The sequence below is a fragment of the Pezoporus occidentalis genome, unplaced genomic scaffold (assembly GCF_034315485.1).
Source record: "Pezoporus occidentalis ecotype Australia unplaced genomic scaffold, CSIRO_AGI_Poc_V1 ctg263, whole genome shotgun sequence".
NCBI classification, from domain to species: domain Eukaryota; kingdom Metazoa; phylum Chordata; class Aves; order Psittaciformes; family Psittacidae; genus Pezoporus; species Pezoporus occidentalis.
This window is the reverse complement of record NW_026914534.1, coordinates 429,342-452,684: the sequence shown is the minus strand read 5'-3', so window position 1 is coordinate 452,684 and position 23,343 is coordinate 429,342. Positions and strand designations below refer to the sequence as shown.

General features: G+C 43.0%; 1 protein-coding gene across 1 annotated transcript in view; it reads left to right on the top strand.

Annotated features, from left to right (window-relative positions):
- The window catches only part of GRIN2B (glutamate ionotropic receptor NMDA type subunit 2B), a 216,511-nt gene that overhangs the window by 88,951 nt on the left and 104,217 nt on the right, over positions 1 to 23,343 (top strand). Inside the window, exon 5 of the mRNA XM_062624161.1 lies at positions 5,740 to 6,338. Within this exon, the coding sequence (XP_062480145.1) occupies positions 5,740 to 6,338 (599 nt within the window). The remainder of the gene's footprint in view (positions 1 to 5,739; positions 6,339 to 23,343) is intronic.

Genomic DNA, 23,343 nt, shown 5'->3' with positions numbered 1-23,343 from the left:
CAAGCCAAAATCATTAATAACTCAGGAAACCTGTTCTAATGAGACAGGAAAGTTTTGAAATGCTACTAAATAGTATCAACTAGGCAGAGTCATTCAGAAATTACACAGTCCAGTGTGCTCCAACCTTACTTTGAGTAGGTTTTGCTGTCAATATGCGTACTTGTGGAAATCAGAGCATGTATGTGTGTGAGAGATGTGGAAATGTGATGTTCTAGATGCGAATCCCACCACAAGAACATTGTGCTGGGGCTGTAGTGTTACTGTGTTCTCATAGTCCCTACTGCAAGCACTCAGGGAAAGGACTCACACAGGATGATACAGCATGTAATATTAAAAACAGAGTTTTATTGTATTGATTTGTTGAAAGCTAAATAAATTAAATGTGGGGAGAAAAAACAAACAGGCAGAAGATCCTGACTTCAGGCTAGCCTGAGGCAGTGATGCATTTGTGGTAAGAATAAACAGGAGTAAATGAACACTTAAGCAGCAAAAATCCTGATTTCCTGTCAGATCTGTTATAACAAACGGGACTCAGAAATATAGAAAATTTAATTATAAGACTTGGAACTGTTGCAGCATTTTCCATCATGGACAATAAAACTCTCAGTGAATCAGGTATCCCACCAGCACTGTAGCAAATAAGTGCACATGGTGTCTCAATTTCAAAGAAAAGAAATACATAGGTGAGGAAATTAAAATCTATGTTTTCCCAGAAGTTATTTGGTGCTTTCTCACTACATTTTGCCCCTACAAAATGTGTGGTAGGCAGGGCTGAAGTTTAAACAAGAAACATCCCTATGTACTTTGTTTGTAGGTCATAGAGGAATTTTGCAAATCAAGACCCTATTAAAGACTAACACTAAACACTAACAGCTTTTCTTCTGAATCAGGAAAATTATAAGAGGACTTTGGAAAATGATAGTGGCTTAAGTTGTTAGGATCTCATAGGATTCCCTTTACAAACTGGAAAGGAAAGGAAGGCCAGATACCAGTTGTTAAATTATGGCTGCACAGGAAGCTTAATGAAGCAGCAAATGGGGTTAGATATACTGATGTTCCCAAAAACCTAATAAAAAGGAGTTACTTCCAGAGCAGCACATATTGTATTTCTGCTGCATTTGTGAAGATATAGCAGCTTAGGCCGTTTTGCAAAAAGCATGGTTTATTTCTCCAGATGCAGGAAGCAAACATATGCTCTTGACTTGCTCCTCACTCAAATTCCTTGTGCACAGCTTGACATACCTGGCCCCTGAAGGGTCTGTCACTTGGACTGGAGCTAAAGGAACTTGCCACCAGTAGCAAAGAGCTGTTCATGGCTCAGCCACCAGAGCATGGCACACCAAAACTGAATACATTCAGATAGGCTTCACAGAGGAAATGTACTGTGCTGATCTCCTCAGTTCCCAAGTGAGCAGTTATACTGTGCCTAAGTAGAAGTCTTTCTAGTTCTTCAAGATGACTGGACCACTGCAACTGTTTTTGGAGATCTTGCATTCCTCTGCTTTAGGAATGCTCACTAGACTGACCAATGCAGAACAGTTTAGCTCTGGATTAAGATGTTTGTAAAGCAGTAATTGCTTTTGCTTGCCTGGGGAATCCAGAGAGGCTGTTAGGAAGGAACTTGTGAGAACAGCACCCAGGGACCTTTCCTACTACATCTGAGGTAATCTAATGATTCATTAAATGGCAGTGATTGGTTTCAAATGGTGCAGCTGTAGGGGGGCTCCTCAGAGAGTCACCTGCAGCCTTGCCAAAGGTCTGCATCTTGGGTGAGGTGTTCACCAGACCTGGACTTTGTGCAATACCTGCATAGGCCTATCTGTCCCTTGAGGGGCAGAGGGCACCAGGCAGCTTAGAAGTGGTGGCAATAACACTTGCTTGGTCTCTAACCTTTGTGCCACCTCTGCAAACCCTCTTCCATCCACCAAGGAAGTCACCAGCTACCAGTTTCCAAGAAGAGGCTTCACAGTGAGTGCTTTTGCACCTTCCCCATGTGCAATCTAGCCTCCTTATTGGAGGGGTTAAACGTGCAGGAGGAGGAGGCAATACTTGTCCCAGCAGCAGTAAACTCGAAGCAGATTTTCTGTGGGAAGCCATCTGTCAGCTTGGGAGTGGTGCTGTGTCAATTGATCAACTCCACCTCCAGCTCAGCTCTGCAAACTACAGATCCCTGACCTTGCAGGGTGACAGTGGGGGAGTACTAGGATCTCTGGAGGCATTGAGATCCAGTAATGGAGCCTCTACTCTTTCAGACTGGGTGGGGGATGCCCAGCAGCATCTTGCTGTCTCTTGCAGCAGTTAGCTATGGAAAGCCTGAGCTTGCAGGTGAAAGAACTATGGGGGAAAGACAGGCTTTTTGCTATAGCCGGGGGATTGTGTTACACCTGGATGATGTGCCGTGTAAGGGGCTTCTGCTTTGAACCCAACCTATCCCAAACTTAAATCTGCCGCCTAGTGGCAATGTTGAACCATGTTTTGGCAGTTCCAAGGTGAAAAGGGAAGGTGAAAAGCATGAAATTTCTTCAGGAGAAAAATAGAAGATTCTGTAAGATTCTGTAAAAACCCTTAATGTCTGGGGGCTGGGGGGCTAAAGTATTCGTCTTTTTGTTTTAGGCTGTAACAAAGCTATAATGATTCTATGGGGTATATGTAGAACGTCCTTAGATCTATCTCCTAATTTAAAAGCTTTCAGTGTAATGCCACAGTGAAGTCAAATTCCTGCTCTGACTGGTAGCCCAGTGGTTCTCTAAGTTCAACTCCTTCTCTATTCCCCTGACTTCTCATCAGGTGTGGTCAAAAATAAGGAAGGAAATTATGGCTTTCATGCATTTTTATTAGTTTACTTTTTGTCCCCCAAAAAGCACTTACTGAGATTTCTATCCAGCTCAATCAGCAGTTCTCCTGATATATTATGAGGGACACTTCTACAATGTTGTTATTTCTTCTTCCCTTGCCCTCTCTTTTCTGAGTGCTGAATTGGTTAAGGAATGAACAACAGTTGGCTACACCCAACTATTGGGGTGATCAAGTGCCAAGAGACGTATTGGCAAGCCAAAAGTTGGACTGGCTTGCACCCCATTACTGTTCTCATTTTAAATAGAAGTTGTCCCTTCTTGCTCCTTCTTTAATAAAAATGCAAGTGGTTGCTCAAGAGCAATTATTATATGCATAGCCAAGTGGTCTGTGCTGTTTGATTTAGGGAGGGGTGCTTACAATTCTCAGCGGAGTGGAATTGTTTATCTGGATTGTGATAAAGCTATCTATTTGGTGTATTGATTTTTGATGTTCTGATACACTCTGGTTAGTAAGGAGCTCCAAATTTTCTCCCTGAGTCTTGGGGCTTATTTCAACAGTCGGGCTGTGCACTCGTGTGGAATGAGCTGCCAGTGAACACTTTTGACTGGAGCATTTGACCCTGCTTAAAATCACATGGAGGGCAATACCTCCTGCACCTTGAACCTCCCTCACACCTGCCTACTAACTCCTGTGTGTGTGTTTATATGCAGCCTTGAAACACGAGTGGATTTATCATCTCCCATCCCTTATTTGTCATGGAGAAAAGGACCCAGAATATTTTCATATGAGACTTCAAGATGCTGTGTGTCAAATGTTCCTGTAATTCAGTAGCCAGGTCCTTCAACTCTTAGACTTTCTGATAGAAACTGGAAATTTACAGGCAATTCAGAGGTTCTTATGCATGAGTATAGAAAAGCTTTTGTGGAAATTAATATAAAAATAAATACTAGTCATCAGTGTAGCTGTCTTGCCTTTTCATGTTACATTAAGGCTGAGTCTTCACACTCTAACATTCAGTTTGCTACAAGTGGCTTTCAAAGGCCCAGTGAAGGGTATTGGAGATGCTTGTTCAGGCTTTCTTCAAATTCTGGTACATGCCATGAGAATAGTTTAATCATTCCTCTGCCTTTCCTGATTTTCTACATAAGCTTCAAAGATAAAAAGAATTTTTTTTTATTGGAAGAGTAAGTTCTATTCCTGAGCAGTTCTGGGAGAACAGGCTGAATTCCAGTCTTAGAAAGTATGATCTGTTTTCCACAGGTTGAAGGGCTCAGTTGCTGCTCCTGTTTATTTAACATATCTCTAATTGTTGATGCCTTCTTTTTCTTTGTGTGTGCTTTTTTCTTTTTGCAGTGAGCAAATAACAACCCTAAGAGTACTTTCACAAGTAGGTGGTGAGCTGTATGGAAGTGAGCAGAGTTTAATCACCAGACCTCATAGGAGAGGCATGGGGATATAGTAGCAAGGACTCTTTCATATAGGACGTGACTCATAGGGAGTTCAGGAAAGAGCAACAAACAGCTTAAGGCTGCATGCAGGATCAAAGCTTGCCTTTTTTTTTTCCTGGAGTTCCTGAGCTATGGCTTATTTTGCCAATAGGTAATCAAAACTGTGGCTAAAGAAGGGATGGAGGGATGGATGGATAATTAACTGGCATCCTTGCTGAAAAACAGGTTTACCTGCCAGGCTGTAGGAGGATGCATTTGGTAAAGAACTGTTCTAAATGCAAGTATCTTGAGGTAATGTCTTGAGGCATTTGCACAATGAGTTTCCCTAGGTCTGAAACTCCTGACTGCCTCCTTTTGAATCTCTGGTTCAGCTTTTTTGGCTTATTGAAAAGAAGGCGGAGCTGCTATCTCATTCCTAAAAGTAGTGATTGGATTTGGAGAACTTTCTTATTGTAATGGGAATCTCTGCAGAGAGGCAGATTTCATTCTGTCTTTTTTGTTTGTTTATGATCTAATCCTACTCTACAGAAGTCAGTGGGAGAGAGCATATTGGCAAATGCTTTTTCCATTCTTTTCCATCATGAATTGTGCAAAAGGGAGTATTTGGATTTACTGGATCTGTCAAAAATTGAAAGCCTGATATCTTGTGAAATTCCAGGATGAAAAAGGCTTACAGTATACCGTTGGAGAGGTGAGACCTGTACAAAACTTCCTTGGAGTCATGGAGGCTGTAAAATGGTGCAAGTTCTGGTTCTGGCAAAGATGAACTTGGTATGGTAGAAGGGTATGAAAGCAATACCAAGAGAAATATTGAGCTGACATTTCTCTAAAACATGGTAGAAACAAAACCCATAATAGTTTATAATTTAATTTTTTCCATTTTAGTAATGTTTTATGTTGTTCTGAGATGGCACCTTCACAGTTGCAGCACTCTGTGCTACTGCTTGCTTTGCGAGGAGCTTGCAGTGGAGATTCTCAGAGCTATTTGTGTCTCATGGTTTTGTCTACTCTACTACTTCAATCTGGATACTCAGACTGGAACGACCATCCCAAACTGAATCAGTATCAAAGCTGCTGTTTTCCCTGTTTATACTACATATGATAATCTGGGGATTAAAACTCTAAGTTTCTGCAGCCATGGAGTATTTTGTACATATTCTCTTTTCCTCTGCTCACTTGTGTACCACTTGTTCCCTGTCTGTTAGAATCATGCCTAACATTTGAAATCTTTAAGTAATTTCGGCAACCTGCCTTTAAAAATAAAGTAAGGACAGCTGGTCATAAAAAGGCTTTTACTTCCTTCCCACTTGCTTCACTTAAATTTTAAAATTTTAAAAGAAGAATCTGTAAGCTCTGGCCAAGACATGAAGTGTAAGATTCTGATTGCACTCCTCCCCCTCCACACTCAATGGGTTGACTAGGAATGCTGTTTATTTCCTTTGACCTATTCTTGTTTTCTTTTTCTCTCTCTCCCTCTCTTTGACTTCCTATCTAGGATGAGTCATCCATGTTCTTCCAGTTTGGTCCATCAATAGAACAGCAAGCCTCTGTCATGCTCAACATCATGGAAGAATATGACTGGTACATCTTCTCCATTGTCACTACTTATTTCCCTGGTTATCAGGACTTCGTGAACAAGATCCGCAGTACCATTGAGCACAGCTTTGTGGGTTGGGAATTGGAGGAAGTCCTCCTGTTGGACATGTCCCTGGATGATGGGGACTCAAAGATCCAGAACCAGCTCAAGAAGCTCCAAAGCCCTGTTATCCTCCTCTACTGCACAAAGGAAGAGGCTACCTACATTTTTGAGGTGGCCAACTCTGTGGGTCTGACAGGCTATGGTTACACGTGGATTGTGCCCAGCCTGGTGGCAGGGGATACAGACACAGTGCCATCTGAGTTCCCCACTGGGCTCATCTCTGTCTCATATGATGAATGGGACTATGGTCTTCCTGCCAGAGTGAGGGATGGAATAGCCATAATCACCACAGCTGCTTCTGATATGCTGTCTGAACACAGCTTCATCCCTGAGCCCAAGAGCAGCTGTTACAACACCCAGGAGAAAAGGATTTACCAGTCCAACATGCTCAACAGGTAAGCGAAAGGACTGGGCCAGCCTTACAAAAGAGGGGTCAGAAGGGACCTTTGAGACCAGAATAATTCTGCTAGGCTATGTGATGCTCCAGGGCAGTGGACAATGCTGGCCAGAACCTGGGCAAGGAGAGGTGTGTTGATGGTGGAACTTGATCTGCTATGTGTCATGAGTACCAGTACTGTTACCCCCTTAGAAAGCCTCTATAGGACACAGGGGGCAAGCCAGCATGGGGAAAAGGAACAATGAAGGCATGGTGCAAAGACTGAGTGTGCCCATTGAGGCACCAAATTTTGCATTTGTAGCAGTGGTGAATTTCTTGGAGTATCTTTGCATAAATGGGTCTAGTAAGTCTCAGGTGGGCTCTGGCTTCAAGCACTGGGGATGTTTGTGTGTAAATGTAGTAGGCGCCAGGTCCTGTTCCAGGCACCAGCCCTATGTAAACAGGTATGTGACCCACCTGGAACAGTTTTATGGCACCTGCTGTCTGAGGACCAAGTGTCCTTCTGCTGTTCATTAGCTCTGAATTACAGGAAAGAGTGAAATGCAGAGAGGTGTGGAGAACTAAAGCTGCAGAAAGAGTCAATAACTCTGCCTTGATCCTGCTTTATACTGGAAGCCTTTAAAACCCTTGGGTGTCTTAAGAATCCAGTTTACCTCAAAGAGGAGTACTTCTGCTATCACCCTGTTCATTGGCACCTTGTTGGCCATTGTCTGCTGGGTGTTTTGGGTCTCATTCTCTATTGTGCACGTTATATGTAGACCTTAGGCACCTGCATCAGAATGGCAAATTTTTCTAGATGGAAAAGGGCATTTAAAAATAGGGAAAACCTATTTGAATAACAATCTTCTTTTAATCCAAATTCAGGTTTTCTGAAGAAACAGTGCTAAGATACCTATTTAAGGTCATAGAGGAGGAGGCCTGTGGTGGAACAATCTCTGGAACAGCACTCTGATTACTAGATCTTCTTTTTTCTCTCAGCTGGAGTTTTAGTGTGTCACTAAGCAACCCAGATAATTAGACATGGGATCTGCAATTAGCCAGATGCCCCCTGACCTGCTCAGCTGTTATTCTCCAATGTTTTACATGTAAAATCCTTGGGCATATTGGTCCCTTTGTGGTAGGACAAGGTCAACCCAGGCAGTAGCCATCAGGAGAGGTGGCCACACAGAGCTCAGCATCTTTGTTCATTTGTCATGATGAATCATGGAACAGTGAAAATGTGATCGATTGGTTTGCATGCTGAGGCCCCTCACTGTCAGCTGTACTAGGCAGATACAGGGACTGGTGAACAAGAAAGCAGGTTTTGCTTTGCCTGAAAATTGAGGACTGAAAGAAAAGTCTATTCTTTGAGCCATTTTATTATCCATAATGTTATCTGCTGTCTCTATGATCCATTTGGCATATACCAGATCTTACTGCCTTTACTTCCCTATCCCCATATTACCTTTTTGCTGTCTGCAAGCCTTGGAACTACTAAAGGACTAAAGGTTCCCAAAGCTTTATTTATTTCCTTCCCAGCTATGCTTAGGGGTAAGGTTTGTATTCTGCTTCTCTTTTGACTCATCACTGGAATGATTAAGCAGGGAAAATATACAAAGTTATCAGATATCAAAGTTACACAACAGCATTAAGGCAGGCTGTTGTTCTACCTTTCTAAATGAATAAGGTGTGGTTTTTTTTCTGGATAGCTGTACTGTGTTTTTTCAGCAGTAATGTAGAAAGCAAATTGTTGTCCCCCACTATGTGATGCAGTGCTCTGCAGAGACCTTTTGCTAATTAGTTCTGTTGACACTGTATTAGCCTGTGCACATCATACCCACATAGCTACACTGATTCAAGGACCCAGCACAACCTCTCAGCGTAGCACTTCTTTGCGTTGTATAAAAGTTGCCAGCTCAGAGACTCTTGAGTCTCTAGATATGACAGTACTGTTGTGCAGTGTAGATATGCCCTGAAGCCTGGACACCCCACATGAAAGCAGTTCTTGTCTTTTGAAGATATTAGCTTTCTTCTCACCTTCATGGCCCAAATCGTGCTGTTCCTTCTCCCTTGTCTGCTTCGGGTACAGCTTTCACAGGAATGACTGCGGATACATGTAGATACACCCAGCTTAGTTTGGGTAACTGACATCAGTCTCTCTGGGAAACAGAGTGAATTAGTCCATGCCGAGCTCTGTTCTGCCACTGCCTACATTGCTGCAGGCACCTGGGCTAGCTCAGAAATAATTACACTGTGTTGCAGTTGCTTCTGTTACCACAGTGCAAATATTCGCTTTGCCTTGCACAGCACTGGCTTGTGCTCTGTTCCCTCCACCCCCCCAGATGTTTCCACCCTCTCTGCTTATGAGTAAGATGGTTAAGAAGTTTGACTTCAGTGAGTTGGGTGCTTAGTTTTCTGTTTAAGTGAAATTACTATCAGGCACCTTTCGATGTATAAAACTAATGGTGTCCAAAATAAACCATTGCTTTTGCAAATCCAAAGGTTCAGTAGAAATATGACAGCTGCATGCTCAGCCTCACAGCCTGGAGTCTGTGTAGGAGGAAAGGTAGAGGTGAGAGAGGGACAAGATGTGGAAAGGAGCAGCCATGAAGATATGAGTTCACTTCACTGAACCAAAACCCACAGAGATAAATGGCTGTAATCTGTGTTCATACCTTCAAGTCCTGTTGCACTTGCTGGAATTTACGATGTGCTAAACTTTAAACCCCTTCCTGATATACTCTGTCTATCTGAGGTCTTTAAATCTCTCCTGAAATGCTTTGTCTATCTGGAGTATTACAGATTCTGCAGACCTGGATGCTTCATACCTTCTCTAACCCCTTCTACCTGCTAAGATTCCACAGCACTTGTGCATTGTGAGCACGAGGGAGCAGCAATATCGGCGTGTCTGGGACATTGTCTTGCTCACTTTGGACTGGGCTGAAGGTTCTAGAAAACTAATTTTAGTCTTGCCCTGAACCCGGCAATACTATATTCAGCCATCTGCAACTTACAGCTCCCCCTCCGCATGCCTACACAGAATAGAGAAATGCATGTATGTGGGCTTGACGTCTGGGGAGGCTGCAAAGTGTATGTGACCTCAGATAATACATCACCATGTAGCTGGTGCTTCAGAAACTCTCAAAGCTAATCCAAAGTGGTCCACTTTGCTTCAAATCCATAGCTGGGAGGCAGTGTGATAAGGGAATTTTCCCATTCTTCCAAGAGTGACACATTCAACTGAAAAAATGTGTAATTTAGTTCAGCTGGGGCACATTATACATTAAGACTGTGAATTAGTCATTTCCCAAGATCTGCCTTTGAACTTTGACCATTTCTTCCTTTTTTCTTCTCTTCCCCTCTCCCCCCCCCCTTTCTCTTTCTGAAAATGAAGCGGTTCTGAATGCAGCTAAAATTGGAGGGTCTTGTTCAACATGGTCTTGGTGGTTGGTCTGGGTGTATAATGGAGGAACTGAACTGAAAGTTGCTCATGTTTAGAAAGAAAGCTTAGTTTCTCTGTCTTTTCCCCTTCTTACGCTGACACTTGTTCGCTTTTGCAAGAGCTGTGCAAACAAAGTTTTGTTTGAAGTACGGCTGCAAGCACAAGAAACAAGACAGACTGTTATCTAAATGCCATTTCTTGCCGATGTAGGTGTTTGGTCTGAATCTTCTTGTATTAATAATGGTCTCATAGCAACTGTTTCTTGTCTGTCTCGAAACTTGTTCTCTTTTGTGTTAGACTGGAAGTGCAGAAGTATGATCACGACCATTGAACATTGCAAATTTTGTCCTGGAAATTAGCCCACTGGTGAGATAACTCCACTAACTAACAGGAAAGTAATACTTTGAAGAAGGTTTTTTCTACAAGAATTATTGGTTTTCTTTTTGAATGAAGTTTTCCTCAAGTGAGGGATTTATCTCACTTTATGCTGATAATAGGCTTAGGTGATCATTTGGAATCTGTATATGCAAATGCTGTTTTCCAGCTCAGTTGCATTCTTTAGTTACTCGTATTGTTTGTAATAATTACCTGTTCATTTATTTCTTTGTTGCCCCAGAAGAAATGGGATTTGAATATTCCGGTCTACCAAGTTTACAGTTATCTCAATGGCCAGTGTTCTCCTGAGTAACCAGGAAACCACTGCACTCTCTGCTCTTTTCTCGTGGATGAGATTAGAAAGGTTGGGAAGGAGTTTCTAACACAGTTTTTCTCTGGATAAATGCTGAAACGTGGATTTCTTCCTTCTTGGCCCTTCAAAGGAGAGTTGCTAACATACGCATTCTGCAGAGCTCATCTATTCTTGCTTCACCATGGCTGCTGAGGAGTGAGTGGGCAGAGGTGGATGTGTTTATAGTCAGCCTTCTGCTTATTTCATTATTTTAATTGATGGGACAGATTTCCTTGAGCTCGGGATTGGTGCTTCTCATTACATTTTAGAAATGAGAAGAAATAACTAAATGACAGGAGCATTCTTGGGAGTGGAATTCAGGGATGAGTCATGAGAAAAGAACATGATTTCTGGCACATATTTGAGGAATAGAAGCTCACCATTTTGTATGGATATTCACAGTCATAGGGCTACATAAGCTGTGTTTTTATTATAGCCTTCAATGAGACCTGGGTTCTTCCTACTGGTTGTCATGGCTGCTTGTGAATGCTGGGCCATAACTACTAGTTTGTTGTTGTAGGGTTACTAATGAGTTCTCCACTGATTGGCTTTAATAGTCTCTCATTTAACACCAGGCTGCACACACCAGATTTCATTTTAATAAAAAGTGCAGTGAAGCATTTGCTTTGGAATGAAAATACAAATATGGAATTATACTGCCTTTGCAAAGAAATACTTTAAGAGGGGAACAAAGATAGGTTCAATTCTGCACCTCAGATTCCTCAAATATGAAAACAGCTGGAAAGCTAGCTTGGTGCATTGTGTGGATATGATACTTCCACTTTGGGGGAAACACTAACTTTCAACTGGAGCTTTCTATACCAGCCAGTTAAGAAGTGCAAAAGAGCCCTTAATGAATGGTTGGAAACTATTTTCCCTCGAACACCCAGGGCAAGCTCTGTTCTCATGTGGCCAAATTGCCCTAGTGGAAACTAGGAACTGCGGGGGCTCACACAGCTGAACAGTGAGTCAGTGAGCAGAGAAAGTACTTGCAATAGGATTGTACAAATGTATTGCTTCCCTGGAGACTCAAGACCACAGGGGCTGTATGTATCCGTGGAGAGGTGCAGTGCCCATTCAGGTTATTTTGTCACCCTGATAGCTGGAAACAGCACTGTGACCATATCATCCTAGACCTGCTTTCCCCAGGTCAGTGTGAAGGACAGCACCCAGGCAGCACCTTTCCTTGTTTCCCAGGCTTCTCCCAACCCTCTCTCCTGCACTCTCTTCTGCAGTCACAGCAGCTATTGCCTGCCATATCAGACATGGGGATCATCATATATCATTTTCAGGAGCTGCCATGGAGCCACTCTGCTGTCTTCTAGACGAGTGAGCCACACACCTTCACACAATGCAGCAAGGGAGTTGAAAGAAGAAATGGAGAAAGGACTGTTTGTGTCACCCTTTCTCCATAGGACTGTGGAGTTAACTTCATGCTAAGAGACAGGAGCACTGGCTGGCACTGAAGTCTTACTGGCTTCACATCTACCTGCTTGGCAGCTGACTGGGAAGGCCTGCTCCAGCAGTGGGAGGCAAGGTGCTGGGACTTGTTTCTTTACTGTGGAGGAGAGGAGAGAAGGTATAAATGACATGTTCCCACAGATGCAAAAATTGCCCTTTTCAGAAACTCGGAGGTGAGGGAGCATATGTAACTTTTGACCTTTTGGAGCCTTTAAGCTGGTGTCTTGTTAGCAGCTCGTTACGTTTCCACTGGTTCGTGAGTCCGGCTGCTGTCAGGCTGGTGCTAGCTGGCAGCATGTGGCGTGAGCGCTGCTGGCAGATTAGAGATCCCTGCTGCTGAAATCTGCTTGTTTCTGTCACCGCTCCAGCAGCAGCTGGAGGCCGGTGCTGGCCCATGCCTCCTGCTTCTGTTGGGGTCTCTCTGCCTCCCCGCATCCTTTGTAGATTACTCTGCTCACTGCTGCTTGCATGCTGCCATCACTTTCTTTTCTTTCTGCTTTCCGCCTTCCATCTCCTGTTGCATTTCATTTGCCCTGCACGTGTTACTCCCTGCCATGGTGGTTCCATGCTGGTGAAAGGTGCTGAGTTCACTACCCTGAGGCTACCAGTTATTCACACTGTCTACCAAGGAGGTGGGCAGTGGGTTGGAGAAGCAGCATTTATCCATGTACCACCACATCTTGGGGGCAGTGTGGGTTCCTCTGATTTCATTTTTTTGTCACCTGGAGGGTGATGCTGAGGGCAGCTTTATAACATTCTCTCAACCCAAATCTCCCCCATATGGGTGGGCTGCCAAGGATGCCTAATGCAGAAGGGGACAGCCTCTGCCTGGCTGTCCTCCTTGCTTTGCCCAGCCCTTAAGCACTTAAGCAGTGATGCTTTGGCAGTGGAAGGCACCAGTGACAGGTAGAGGAAAGTCTAACATCAATCCCACTCAGTGTGCTTGTACAATACTGCAGACTCTTAGCTTCTCAGAGGGAGTATATGGTGGGGGAACAGCAAAAAATGTTTGTCCCTCAGCAGGCACCACAGGGTGCCTTGGTCCTGCAGAGCAGGGCTTTGTCAGAAGTGGAGAGGAGGCACTTGCTCTGTGTGAACAGCTGTATTTTTCATCCTTTCTGCAATTAAAATAGGATGAGAGGGTTCAAGTGAAGTGCTGGGGTTTTGGCAAGGGTTATCTTGATTAGAGGACAGACCCTTTCATAATGGCCTCCAAAATCCACCAGCTGGGAATGAATTTTGGTATGCACCATCAGTTTCCAGATGGGAAAATGTCCATGTTCTGCTTCCAGCCCTCTGAGACATCTTCTGCTCTGCAGCCAAGTCCAATTAGTGCTAATACTGTGGCAACTTTGCTTGCTGGTGACAATATGCTTTAAGTTGGGCATTCAGGCTCTCTCTACTCTTCATGAAATGCGAATCAAAATCCTTCCTCTGTAGTGAAGCTGAAGGAAGCAGTGTGAAACTGCAAACCCAGCTCTGGCTGCAGTTCACCATCTGCTACGGTAGCATCTTCCCCAGTCACAAAATGTTGTTGGGGTCCTGTGGGTTTTAAAGTGCCCAAGGGAATTTGAAAACCTGCTTTAGCAGATCAGTGGAGGGAAGGTGAGAAATAGCCTCCTTCCTTCAGGAAATGGCTTGATGGGTCTGTGGTTATTTTCTCACTTGCACACCTGCAAATCCATGGTTAGCCATATGTGGTTTCATCACTAGAGCCTGTAAGGAACACAGGCATTTCTTTCCTTTGATAGAAATGTGGTTTTTTTTTCTTTTCTTTTTTTTTCCTTCCTTTTTTTTTTTTTCTCCTCAGACTTAATGTACTTACTATCTTTCAAGTTTTTAAAAATAGGAACTGCCATGTTGCTATGGCTCCCTGCGCAACTCTGAAGCAGATTCTGCTTCTCTTCACTTTGGTGCAATTTGGGTTCATGGTGCAGTTTGACAACACACCAGGCCAGCTTGCCACCTAGTGGCTCCCTCCCGGGGGGACAGGGGGGCCACAACAGCATCCACCATTGAGAGTAATTCATGAATAAAAGGGGGGGGGGGAAATCAGATGTTCTTTCCTGGCAGACAGTCAAGGCATTAACCCTGGTGCATCAGGCTGAGACATTTTTTGTTACATTCTGCAGTGTTAATACCATTCTTGTGGTTTAATTTTTGATGGGATATTCTTTTCCGCTTTCTGTCCTACATCCTTGTGCGCTGGAGCTGAGAGCTATCAAACAGCTGGTCTGTTCCCCTCAAGAGGCACCTGCTCTTCAGTGGTCTTTGCCATATATGCTTTGTCTAAGAGGTTGCTGTGCACGTTTCAAGATAAGCTGGCAATTAAGTGCTTTGCTGAATTGAGGCTTAGGCCACTCCTGACTAGATGCTGCTGATGATATTCCTCTCAAAATCATTGCTTTAAGGGTGTACTTGAGTCTTGCATCCAAATTTTGGAAAAATGTGGATCTGCATATCTGTGGGGCAGCTGAATACTTATGTCAAAGGGACCAAACGGAACTGTGGTTTTGAACATCTGTTGCCTGTGCAGGATCCAGACCTCCCTCTGCAGCTCACAGACCTCTCCACTGGCCTATTTTCAAGTAGCTGTTATTTTTAAAGTGGGTTTTCTTTCATGTTGCAAATTTTATTTTCATTCTTAGTCCAAAGGTGAGCATTTTGGAAAAATCTGAGCAAAAAAACCTGTTAATCCAATTTTGAATTATGACAGTATAAAATGAATGAATTTGTTCTGCTTTTGAATAATTATCCAGCAGTGGGGGTTTTGTTGGTGTGGACAAATAACTCAAAGCTAGCTTCATTTCAAACTTCAAAAATAGGTTTGCAGTGGTAAACAAGGGATTCCTGCTTTGTTAAGGTTAAAAATCTGATTTTGTATTGAATATAAACATTTGAAGGTGGTGTATGTTAACATAGTGTAATTTTTTTCTTACTGTACATTCACTGTGCACTATATTTCTTGAAGTACTTCAATGAAAGATAATCCAGAAATGTGGTATTTAAAATGCTTCAATGTGAGTGAAATAGTAACAAACAGAAATGACCGAGATGTGTCAGCTTGTCCAGTCCACTACCTGCTCTATCATTCCCGCAGCGTATTCTCTCCTGATTTAAGTAATAAAACTGTCCACACTCAAGCACCTTTATATAAAATGAATATTAAAATCTAACCATAGTGCCCTTGTAAGGATCATTCAGACTGAATGCTGCCAGCCATCTTCCTACAAAGAACGCTCTCTTCCACCCCTGTGGAGAGATTTCTGAGCTTGCTATACCACACTGAACAGGTCACCATACCTGTCTTGATTGAGTAAAGACTCTAAGGCGATTAGCGGTCCCCTCTGGAGTAACATGTCATGAGAAATGCTTGAAAAACAGATTTTGAGAACTGAGCTGGTCTTTGCCAAGGACCTGGCAACATGTCAGGTAATCAGATGAAGGATTCACCCACTGATGGTATGGTCAAGGTGGAAAAGAGTCTGAAAACCTGTGAATCTCTGAGGCCTGACAGTGGTTAAAAATGTACAAATGCTGACTAGACACCGACTTTCTTCCTGGTTTTGAAGCTGTATTAAAACGAGATTGAAATGAGTTTTCAGTGTCTTGCCCAGCATTCTTCCCTGTATTATTAGTGTCACACATGAAATCATTTTTCAGCAAGATGGCTACCTCCAGTAGCAGTGTCAGCATCTTACATTTATTTATGGCAGGTTGTAGGATCTTTTATCTGCAATTCCAAAGCACTTTACAGAGTAGAAAGGGACGGCTTAATTCATCGCTAAAATTCAGCCATCTCTGGGGTGAAATAGAGCAACTGTTTAACAGCACACAGTATGAAGCAGAGATTAATACTGCACCTCACTGGAGCTGCACGAGGAGTTTCAGCCAGCAGAATGAAATTGCTAGAGGTGGATTTTCGCCAAGACATTGGGGCTGTTTAATAAGCACAAGAGATTAGCAGCAGTACCACACATGCCTCTTCCGTGCCTGTGTGAAGCAGACAGCCAGCAGTTCCAGAAGTGGCTTCAGGAAGGAGGTTGGCAGCTTTTCCAAAATGCAGACTTCACCAGCAGATAATATCTGCTTTCAGAGACCTCCTTCATCACAAGATCATGACATATTTTGGGCATATGTACCTAGATTCTACACTGATTATCTGCTTATTTCTCCTGGAAACAGCCCTGGGCAGAGGGAGACATCCAACAAGGCTGCTGTGTACCTGCCGCTGAGAAAATGCAAGCGGTAACCAGAACTGTATGAGAAGCAAAAGGGTCAACTACAGTAAAGTTCTGGGAGGATGTAGCCACATAGATAATAGATGCCACAAATAAAAGATGGTCCACCCACAACGGGTATTTTTCATGGCTTTCTTCCACTTCAAAATAACCTGTCACTGGCAGATGTAGCTCCATGAGTGACATGAGGTACCTGAAACAGATTGTTGCAAGAAATGCTTTTCATCCTCTTCTCAAAGATGCTGACACTGCTCTTCTGCATCTGAGTGGTGACGCATGGCATGCATGCATCATACAGATGCCCTTCTGCATCTGAGTGGTGAGAGCTTAGAAGAGCTGGTACTTAAGCCACGGCAAAATGCTCTCCAGCATCACCAAGGGACTCTGAAGACTTTGAGGTGCAAAGTACAGATGCTTACAGCCTCCAAATAAATCTGAACATCTAGCAACTGCTCTTCAGTATGCCTAGTATGTATTAATGTTAAATAGCTGTTTGTGGAGGAGAGTGTGAGATACTGGGCTTTCCAGCAGTTGACTTGCCCAAATCCAGGAGGTGCAGGACCAGTCTTTCCAGGTTCTTCTGCATGTTCTGCTGCCCTCTTCTCAGTTTCCTTTTCCTTCTCTTTCCTTGCCCGCAAGTAATTGAAACATTGGGAGAGCTCTACTTGCAAATCTATTTTTGTTTTAACGTTGCTTTGAGGAGGAGAAGGTCTCCGTTTTTACCAATGTGGGACTACTGGTCAGATGAAACAAGTGTTTTGGAGATTTGGTGCCAAGCCACAGTTTCTCTGGTGGCTGTGGAAAGATGCTAGTTCTGAAAAGGCCCCAGAGTGGGAAGTTTACTGATTTTTATTTTTTTTCTCCAAGCAATTTTTCATGGAAAGCTCAAGTTTGAATTGATGAAGGCACAAGCTTAACAATGCTGTGAAATTGATTTGGGATAGTTTATTATAGTTCCATGAAATTGCTTAAGTAGAAAGTTTGGCAGAGCGAGGGAGCCAAACGAGAAGACCATGGCACTGCCAAAAGTGAGTGGCACTGGAAGTACCAAGTGAGCTGGTACATTGGGTTATGTAGCCATTCAGATGTAGGATTAGCTACAGGGGAGTGAAGATGCTCAGGAGAGAGACATCCACCACCTTCCACTGGGGATCAGGCTGGTTTGCACTACTGCTATTTGCCACCCACTTCTGGATCCTCACAAAGCCTGGAGAAGGGATCCTGCACTTGGTGATCAGATGCAGCAGCTGTGAAACTTCATCGCAGCCAACAATTGGCATTGTGGAAATGGGTCCCTGGAGAAGGGCACTGATAGAAAGGCAGCGAAGGAGAGCTGGGATGTGGTGCGGAAGGAGGAGCGCTTGGGGAAATAAAAAGCATCACTGGGCTTGGTTTTACAGCACTTGCTGTGAAGGGCATGCAGGCTACTGCCAAGCTTGGAATACAGCCAGTTCCCCAAAAGGGAGGGCTGTGTGTGGCACTGACCTTTATTCCTCAATGCAGTTAGTACCTTACATTTTCAAGTTGCCTTTGGTCATAGCAGCAGTGCCAAAAGCCTGGAGAGCTGCATGGATGTTGCAACCTTGGCTGTGGCCATTCTGCTGAAGCCAGGCAGCAGGGACTCCTGTGCCAGAGCATTTGCCTTGGTCCACCTTCCTCACTATTATAGAAGAAAAGAGATGTGTGGCTGACCAAGGAGACAAACGCTGTTGTGCATGTGGCTATTTACATAATTCTTATACACCCAGGAAGGTGCTGCAGAAGACCATGAGCCCTCAACACTTATTATAGCAGTGCTCTGGTGAGGTGCCAAGCAGTTGGTTTGGTACCACCAGGAAACCATGGAATAAGTTCTTCTGTGGTGGCACATGCGGGTAGAAATGTGAAAGATGGTGATAAAGAGCAGGAGGTCTGTTTTACAGAAATGGCCCTCTGGAAACAGCTCACACTTTTGCTGATGTAGACTATGCCAAAAAGCTTGATTTCCTAGTCAAGTCCTTATGTCTCTTGGTTTTGCAATGTCTGCTGTGTTTTTCAGCACTAAAGGTGCTGTTTCTTTGTGTTTCTTTTACAGGCCTTTTTTTTCCCTTTTGTCATGTTTAGCAGGCATGGGAGTGGTGAGCTTGTTCTGACTAGTGAGTACAGAGTAAATTTAGAATATATTCTTCTGTAGTATTCAGAATACTTTCTTCTGCAGTGCATCTAACCAAGGATGTAAATCATGGGTAGTCAAGTAGAGGAACAATGATTGAGCAAGTATTTAGGTGTTTGAACTAACAATTTTTTTACTTCCTCCGCAACCCACTGAACCTAATGGGTTTCCAACTGTTTGCCTGTTCGTGCTGAGAGGGGTTGGGAGTGGGAATCCTGTGAGCTTGCCAGATCAACACTAGTCTTTGCTAATTGACATTTTCTCCATTTTCAACATAATTTTGGGGCAGGCTTGCAGGAGTACATTGTGGAAGGGGAGAATAAGAGGGTTGTAGGGGGAGGCAATAATCTGTAGGCAAAGCCCTAAGATTGCACTGATGTACCCATGTCTCCATGCTCATTGTGATTTGCAAAAAGCCAGGGATGAACCCACTGTTTTTGTTAGCAGTCATGTCCCCTTTGTGTGTCTCTGTGTCCTTCCGTTACTCTCATCCTCCATCTTTCTCATCCTTCTCTCAATAGGTGATTCTTTTCTATAGAAATATTAAATCTTGGTTTAAAACAGAAGAACCACCCCATTTTCCCCACCCCCTTTCTTTTCTCTCTTTCATCTTTTCTTCACATGAAAGTGTTTGAAGTAGCACAAGTTCCTGAGAAAGGCGTGTTGGTTTTTTTCTTTCCTTTGTGCTTTGGCTCTGTGTCCCTTCTTCATTATATCTTCCCTTTGTTATTTTGTTCTGCCTGCCTCATCTCTCTGTTTTCTCCCTATCTCTGAACCCTTCTTCAAGGCTCTTTCTTCATTAATATGTTAATTTCTAGCCCAGGAATGCTTCTTGAGGCTCACTGTTCACGAGGGAGAGCCAGAGGAGAGAGCCGGGAGAGAGGGAGAAAGGGAGAGAAGGAATAAGAAAAAGGAGGAGGACAATGACTTATAACAGGACAGGATAAAGGATGTTATCAAAGGAGGAATCTTGCACTGACTGGTGTCATGATGCCAGGGAGAAGAGGATTATCCATGTTTTGAACTGGGTTGGTCTTTTTCTATTGTTTTGATATTTTAGAAAAAAGAAAAAGTTCAAAAATAAAAAAAGCTCTCTCTATTTTTTTTTATTTTTTTTTTAAGTAGCTTCTTTTTGGCAATTTCCAAATTATTTTTCCCTCTGAATAGATTTTTTATTTTTTTTTTTTAACACCAGGCCCTACTCCCGCCTTAATATGGTGCCTTTGTTTTGTTCAGTGCAAACATGTTGCCTGCATGTTCTTTACATCAGGCTCTGAACATGTTTTGCAGGATGAACAGAACTACACCAGAAGTTCTCTGAAGGGGTTTTACCCCCAGCAGAGATTTCCAGAATTTTTGTCTTCTTCAGATCAGAAGCAGGGGGTGGCTCAGCTTCAGGTAAAGAGGTATGGATGAAGACTATAGGACCATAGAAGCCATATAGCAGTAAAAATGTTAGGGAATCTGGGGCTAAAAGGGGCCTAAGACCTGCAATTAGAGACAGTTGGGGTGAGTCAAGGGTTCTCTTTCTGCCTCTCACCAGTACAGTTATTGGGTGGAAGGCTGCGAAGGAGCAAGTGTTGGAAGGAGGCACCTCTGCAGTATGGACCACATCCGGGAAGAATGCAAAAAGCCAACACTATTGCACTGAAAATAGGAAATATCTCTTGTATTTGCTGCTTTATATCTGATGTAGCAAGACCTCTGTGCTTGGAGTCTTATGATCATTATTTCCCAAACAGATAATTATCAATGCAGTGGTGAAAATCAGAGCAGGGGAGCTTGCTGGTGGGTGGCTGGAGGTGAGAAAGAAGGTCTGAGGAAGGGCATGTGGTAACTGAGGGAGATAGGCTCTAATACAGTGCTGCAAAACCAGTATGAGCTGGAAGTAAAATAGCTGGGGAGGAAATCTCAGGGGCACTGCTGCAATGTTCTGTGAAGTCCAAGGCCCCCGAGCCAAGAGCCTTTCATATATTATACACAACTGTGTCAGACGAATATTATTTAGGTTGCAAAGGCAAGCACTTCAAAAGGAAGAAAATGCCAGAATTAAGGCTGCAATGTTAATTTGGCACTCTTAAGTCTCCGCATTACAGAGCGGTGGTTTCAAGACTGCATACTATCTTACAAGATGGGACCCCTGCCTGCTTCTGTACGCAGGATGGGTGGCATTTCCTGACTGAGCAGTGATTCAGTGTTTTGTTTTCTTTGCCATATTTAATGTGTAGCCTTAAACTTTGTAATGTGCCTGCTTTCACAGGCTTCTGAGAAAAGTGTTTGTCTCAAGGTGTTATCTGTGGCACACATGAAGGCAGTTACTCAGTGCATCAGGAAGTTCATGGATTCTCACCCTACTCCTGTGAGACGAGAGACACAAGCAGCTTTATGTAAATCCATTGTATAGGTGGAGAACTGAGGTGCAGCAAGATTAAGGTCAAAAATGTCTATTAATTTTTCATGGCCCATCTGAGACACCTTGAACTTGTTATCAAAGTACTGATCATTACTGAAAGCTTTCTGTGTTCAAAGCAAATTCCTCTTGGACTTCAACTCAACAATTCCTCGAATTGCTGCCTTCCAAATCTTAACTAGGACTGAGCACCATTTTTCACTGATTTTTTTATTAATGTAGAAATGGAGATTCGGTGGCATGCAAGCTGTATGGGCTGTTTGTTTATATCCTGTGTAACTGTTTGCTTTGCAGCAATCATCTTTAACCCAAGAGAAAAAAACCTCCAGTTTTCAAATTGTTTCCTTTTTTAAATTTTAGTTTTAATTTTAATAATTTCTTTCAATATATTTTAGATGAAACATTTTAGTTCTTTTTCAAATTAGTGTATAGTTTTAAAAAGTATCTTTTATTTGAAAAAATATGTTTGAAAATGTTCAGATTCAAAAGAGGGGGGCTAAACTTTTGTTTCAACAAAATCAAAATTTTATACTTATGGATTTGCCAAAACTGGGCTCTCAATACAGTATTTATTTTGTTTGGAATTGCCACCAGACCAAAAAAGGGCCAGAGGGTTTGTTCAGCTTCTGTTAAGTGTCCAGAAAATGAGGCACACAGATTTAGTGACTGCTTGCAAAGAATCTGGTTTAAGAGGTTTACTAATCTCTTCTCCCTGGTATCCAGCAATAGGATGCCTGGGAATGGTTCAAAGGCATGCCAGGAAAGGTTTAGACTGGACATTAGGAAGCATTTCTCTGTTGAGAGGATGGTCAGACACTGGAACAGGCCTCCTAGAGAGGTATTTAGTGCCCTAAACCTGTTAATGAAGAGGCATTTGGAAAATGCTCTTAATAACATGGTTTAGCATTTGGTCAACCCTGAAGTGGTCAGACAATTGGACTAGATCGTTATTTTAGGTCCCTTCCAACAGAACTATTCTGCTCCATCTGCTCCATTCCATTCTGTCCTGTCCCATCCTTTCCTATTCTGTACTACTTGCATCACCATGACCCTTCTGCAGAGGCAGGGATGAATCCAGCCTTGCAGTACAGCTGAAAGCTAGCTCAGCTATATGGTTGTCCTGTTTATACCAGCCAATCTCTACCTCTTCCTTGATTACTGCCCACTTTCCAAGCAGCTAAGTTTGATTCTCAGTTCAATCCATCTGGTGCATTGAATGAGACAAGGGTACTGTAAGAAAAATTGTTGTTGATTGTGTCATTCAGGACTGATTCATAGTGGTTATGCAAAATGGGCTACATTCAGGTTCCTTGAGCAACAGTACTTCTGACCTTTCCCCATTTTGATGTGCTTGACTTTGTGTAATGAATAAGTCCAGACTTTGCCAAAGTGCATTGTTCAGTAGTTGTGAACTTTTCCGCTTTTATCTCCCACCTCTTTTTTCTTGTCTCCTCCAGCTTGCCTTGTTTCTTCTGTCCTTCTGGCTCTTTGTCCCAGTCTGGTTCTTACCTACAAAGCTACGATCTGCCCCGCAGATGTCTCATTTAAGCTTTGGATCTGGATCTAGAAAAATCCAGCTTCCACTTCTGGACTCTGTGCCGCTTGTTTTCATCCATTTCCACTTATCTCACATTTTGGCTCCTTATCCCATCTGTCTTCCTCTCCGCCTAGCCTCAACAAGTGCCAGTCTCTTTGCCTAAATGGTGCAGGTGTCACACCTACCAGTTTTCTTCTCCCATGTAACATTTCAGCCTATATATCTTCTAGTCTCCCAAGTCAATATATCCTTATCACCTTCCTGGCTCTTTCCTACTGGTTTAGAATTAGCCACCCTCCTTTTCCAATGATCACTGTGTGCAGGGAGTGGGCAGGATCAAGGGAGATGCAAATCCAAGAGATGCAGTCCTCTTCTTGCTTCCCTAGTCCAGATGTAGACCTTTGAGCTCATGTGAAGAGAAGGTCACTTAGACTGCAGAAGGCCCAGTAAGGAGAGGATTTTAGATATTATTTTTTTTTAATTGAAAAAAAAACAAAACTCTATTAAGTGTCTGTTGAACAAGTGTAAATTGCAGTTTTTCCAAAGGCTTATGACCTGCCTAGGTTTTCACAATATGACCAAAAGCAGCATGTGACACGAAAGGAACCTTTTCTTTCTCCTCTCTTCAAAATGCAGGTCCCTTGAAAGCAGAGAACTTGTTGGAGCTTTTTAAAAAGGTCACTTCCCCCCCCCCCCCTTAATGTTGGTAAAATAGCTACTTTCCTCTAGACTGTTTTTGGAAATAACAGAGCACTTTTGCTTCCGTTTTTTTTCAAATATCAAACCTGGCATGAGCATCTGATATGGAAAATGTCAAACTGAAAGATAAAATTTGGTGTAGCTAGAGAAATCTTCGTAGGAATCAGAGGGCAGCCTGAAGAGACACTGGTACCAGCCCTAGCAGTACAGATCTAACCTCTCTCAGTGGGCTTCCTGGAGCATTTTTATGAGGTTGAGAAAGGTCTACTCACTGGTTGAATGCAGCCTTGTAGGGGCTTAAACCTGGGGATCAGTCAACAAGCAAAGAAATTACTTGTTTTATTTCAGTTTGAAT